We start from the raw sequence: 4,063 nt of genomic DNA on the forward strand, positions 1-4,063 counted from the left end.
CGACCTGAATGACTTTCCAGCAGTCGGCGATGCTCGCTCGCTCTCACTCTCTCTAAATCAAATTAAACTTCCCTCTGTAATACCCCCCACCCCCACCCAGAGCAAATATTCCTCTCCGCTGTTCAGAAACTTGGGAGGCTCTTCAGCGCCATGCGCCCCCCCGCTGGCAGCCAAATTAGAGCGGAAAGCCACGGGTTTGAGCCCAGGAGGACAGTGCGGGACGCAGACGGACGACTTAAGCTGTTTTCATCATGAATCTCATCCCTTCATCTTCAACTGATGAGCTGCCGCGCCGCAGCAGAAGAAGAAGTCACGTTATCCGGCGTCGGAGCGCCATCCTGCAGGAGCAGGAATCTGACGGATTAATTCTCCTCATCGGCTCGCCACAGACACTCGCACACCCTCGTCTGCTGAATATGAATCATCACACCAAATCTCCTTAGTCCCACATGCTTAACCGGTCTTTGAACGCCTCCCGGAGTCTGTGAGACTTTCCGAGGCAACTTCACCGATCGGTCACTGTGCTCTCGCCGGACTGTCCAGAGAACCAGCTTATTGATCACCTGGACAAAAGATCAGTGAGCCAATGAACAGGTGACAAGGTTTGCACCTGGATAACATCTGTCAGGAGAAATCAAACATCTGGCTCTCTCTAGGAGTCTCACGGCTGAGTTAGGACCTCGTCTGACCTCTGACCCTCAGGCACAGTTATTTCCCGATCGATCGGCTCGGATCGTCAGCCTGTTTCAGGCTCTCGGCTCAGAGTCACGTGCTCCTGCCGTTGATGAAGAGCAGCGCAGAGATAAAATCTCCTCAGGCTGAAGAACAGCTACTCAGATGTTGCTGCTAATTTAAACCGCAGCGAATTTCAGGGTCCTACGAACTTTTATTTGTGATGTGAACAAGGAGACTCGCCAGGAGCCTGAAAGCGTCATCATTCTTGCCGACCTGTCCCAGCAAGCTCTGAGGGTTCAGTACCTGCCCGTCACACCTGTGGGCCACAAACAGCAGCTCACCTGATGTTTCCTGACAGCTGCGAGGCAGTTCAGTAATCATTATTAATAATACATAAAGCGATGTTTCAGAGCTCACCACTGGCAGGCTGTCCGCACAGTTCTCTGTGACGACATCAAACAAAAGAAAGTTTATTTTGTTTGATGGACATTCTTTAGGTAAACCTTTCCTCTGCGTCAACGTGATTGACACCGTCAGCTCACCATGAAACGCCACCACTGGAGTCTCCACCCGTCATTTCGAATGATTTTAGAGACACGGTTTCTAAAATCATGAGAAATGAGCCGGGCACGGCTCTGAACGCTCGAGGAGAAGACCTCGCCATCGTCAGAGCTGAGGGACATCTTCATGCAGAAAAACTTCTTCAGGCTTGCTGGGCCGAACCGCAGAGGTCCGAGTTTGGTTCCTGTCATCATAAAAATCCTCTCCCACAGTCTGCAGAGACTCTCGGCCGTTGCAGGTCTTTAAAGCTCGGTTCAGTCTGCAGTAAAATCGGCCCTCTGGACCTGAAACTGGGCTGAAGCTACGCTGCAGATTCTCTCGAGTTTCATTCCTCTGTTTTTGTTCTTCTTCTGAGCAGCAGCGTGTGATTACTGTGCGATGAAGAGGAGGAGTGCTCTAACATTAAGCTACTGTTATGCACCAAATGGGTAAAACTGATGTTCACGTCTCTCAAACCTTAAAAAATCAGATTCGATTAATTTGAAGAACTGTTAGATTTACTCTGATACAGACACAACGACGCGCTGCGTCTGCGGCACGGCGGCAGCTTCATGAGCAGAACCGAAACACCAGTCGCCACAACATTAGGACCACGTACCTAATGTTGTGTGCCCCCCCAACGTGGTGGCATGTCACACATGGTGGGGGGGGAGGTTCTCCCGTTTTCTGTTCTCCTGTAGACTCTGAGCTGATTGATGACTTAGCGTGACATCAGAGTGTTTCTGTTGTCATGGCGATTGCAGCAGAACATACAAAAATATTATACATGGCTTCAGCAGCAGCAGCCAATCAGAACAGAGAACGTAACAAACAGGAAGTGAAGGCTCTGACCTGCGCACTTGCTCAGTGGCCTCTCGCTCTGCCTCCTGGCAGCGCTGAAGCTCCGCCTCCACGCTCTGCTTCTCCTTCATCAGCTGCTGCAGCTTATCCATCAGGGGTGGGGCCTCAGGAGAGACGCTATCAGCTCGCAACGAGGGCTGGGAGGGCGGGACTAAGTCCTGAGATCTGAGAGGGGAAGAGGAGGACGTTCCTGTTAAACTGACAGTCAGAGTGCATGCTGGGAAAAAATGGGTTTATTATATATTTATTTTATATTTTCAGAAACTTAAAAATATGAAAACGATTCTTTATAATAAATAAATAAAACAAACTGGTTAACAGGTAAAAAAGTGATGAAGAACCAGTGAGCTTCCACACGTTCACACATCCAACTGTAAACACTGAGGGAAACAGACGTCGACCAGCAGTTTATTTAAAAAGCACTTAAATAAAAATCATTCAGAGGCGGCGGTGTGACGTGAGCTGCAGCACATCAACAGGTATTATTGATTATTATTGATTATTGATCCTCAGACGGCTTTAAAGCTGCTGTGATCGTCAGCGTGAAGCAGCTGATAAATAATCAATCGGTGGGATATCGATAGGTGCTGAGTGGGGCTAGGTTACTTAAAGATAAACAGACAGGTCAGAGGCACTGTTGGCCAAGTTACTTTGAAAAAGTAATTAATTATAGTTACTAGGTTCTTCTTCAAAAAAGTAACTGAGTTACAAGATTCTAAAGGTATTTAATTACTTGAAAAGTAACTATTGTGTTACGTAAAATAAACGTTTTTATTTTATTTAAACGTTAAATAATTTTTACTGTAACAACCACAAACATGTTTATTGAATCATATTTCATAACTTTAAATGCAAATATTTGTCAGTTTTAAAATCTATGCACAAGTTTTGCAAACAAAGTTATTTGCAGCCATTTACCTTTTACCCTTTTTTTTTTAACCACTTAAACTGTTTACAGAACAATCAGCTGTTCTGCATTTAATAAGACAAATTATTTGTGCCACTCCAAACACGCTAAACGTCACAAATCTCTCACATCTCGCTCTCTCTTTTTCCACTCTCTCTCTCTCTCTCTCTCCGTCACTCCTAAATCTTCCTCCTCTTCCTAAACAACAAACGTCATGTTGCCATATCATTCTTTGATTGGTTGACATGGTGCATTGTTCCACCAACATGAACGGGCTGTTTTTTTGTTTTGTTTGAGCAGAGAGGTCTCGCTGCTGTCCTTAGACAGTAAACGTGAAGCTATTGAGGAAAAACAGGCGTATAAATTGTTTATCACGACTCTGGTTTTACTGGCCCATCAACACCGTTTATAAACTGGTATACGTCACCTTGTTGCTTTGTCATCTTGGTCATGTGATTGTTTACCACAACTACTTTATTCTTCCTCAGTCAAACAGCAGCACTCATGCGATTGTTTTGCCTCCTGAGCTCCAGGTGTTGTGCTAGACAGTGATCGTGATCGCGGTCCGCGGGAGCGCGCAGCTGCTTAAAGCTGCAGCGTCCAGATTACTTACAGCTACTTCCTGCAGCTGATATAAGCTGCAATAAACTGAACACAGCTTCAACCGTCTGTTTGGTGAAAAATAGTAACGCGACCGCATTTTGTTGTTAGTAACGGTAACGGCGTTGTAACGATAGGAATGGTAATTAGATTACTCATTACTGAAAAAAGTAACGCTGTTATCCCCATCACTGGTCAGAGGTCAAAGTTCAGACCAAATTAGAAACAGAACACTTTAAAAACAGAAGAGAGGAACCAACAGCATCGTCGTCAGGACCAGGAAACGTTTTCCATGTTGGAGCAGGACGTCCTAAAACTTCAATTTGTGGTTCAGCACAGCTCATATAAATCCATAAAACTGAATGAAAGGAAAACAGGAATACAATGAATACTAGGGCTGTGCGATATATCGAGTTTTTTAAAAATATCGATATATTTTCATACGAGATATAAGATGTGACAATATCGTTTATATCGATA

At 45.2% G+C, this 4,063-nt stretch overlaps 1 protein-coding gene across 1 annotated transcript in view; it reads right to left on the minus strand.

The window, feature by feature from the left end:
• mipol1 (mirror-image polydactyly 1) overlaps window positions 1-4,063 on the minus strand; it is a 42,087-nt gene that overhangs the window by 553 nt on the left and 37,471 nt on the right. Inside the window, exon 14 of the mRNA XM_005753850.2 lies at window positions 2,068-2,241. Coding sequence (XP_005753907.1) covers window positions 2,068-2,241 — 174 coding nt within the window. The remainder of the gene's footprint in view (window positions 1-2,067; window positions 2,242-4,063) is intronic.

Source organism: Pundamilia nyererei, unplaced genomic scaffold, assembly GCF_000239375.1.
Source record: "Pundamilia nyererei isolate P.nyererei 1_Seehausen unplaced genomic scaffold, PunNye1.0 scaffold00471, whole genome shotgun sequence".
NCBI classification, from domain to species: domain Eukaryota; kingdom Metazoa; phylum Chordata; class Actinopteri; order Cichliformes; family Cichlidae; genus Pundamilia; species Pundamilia nyererei.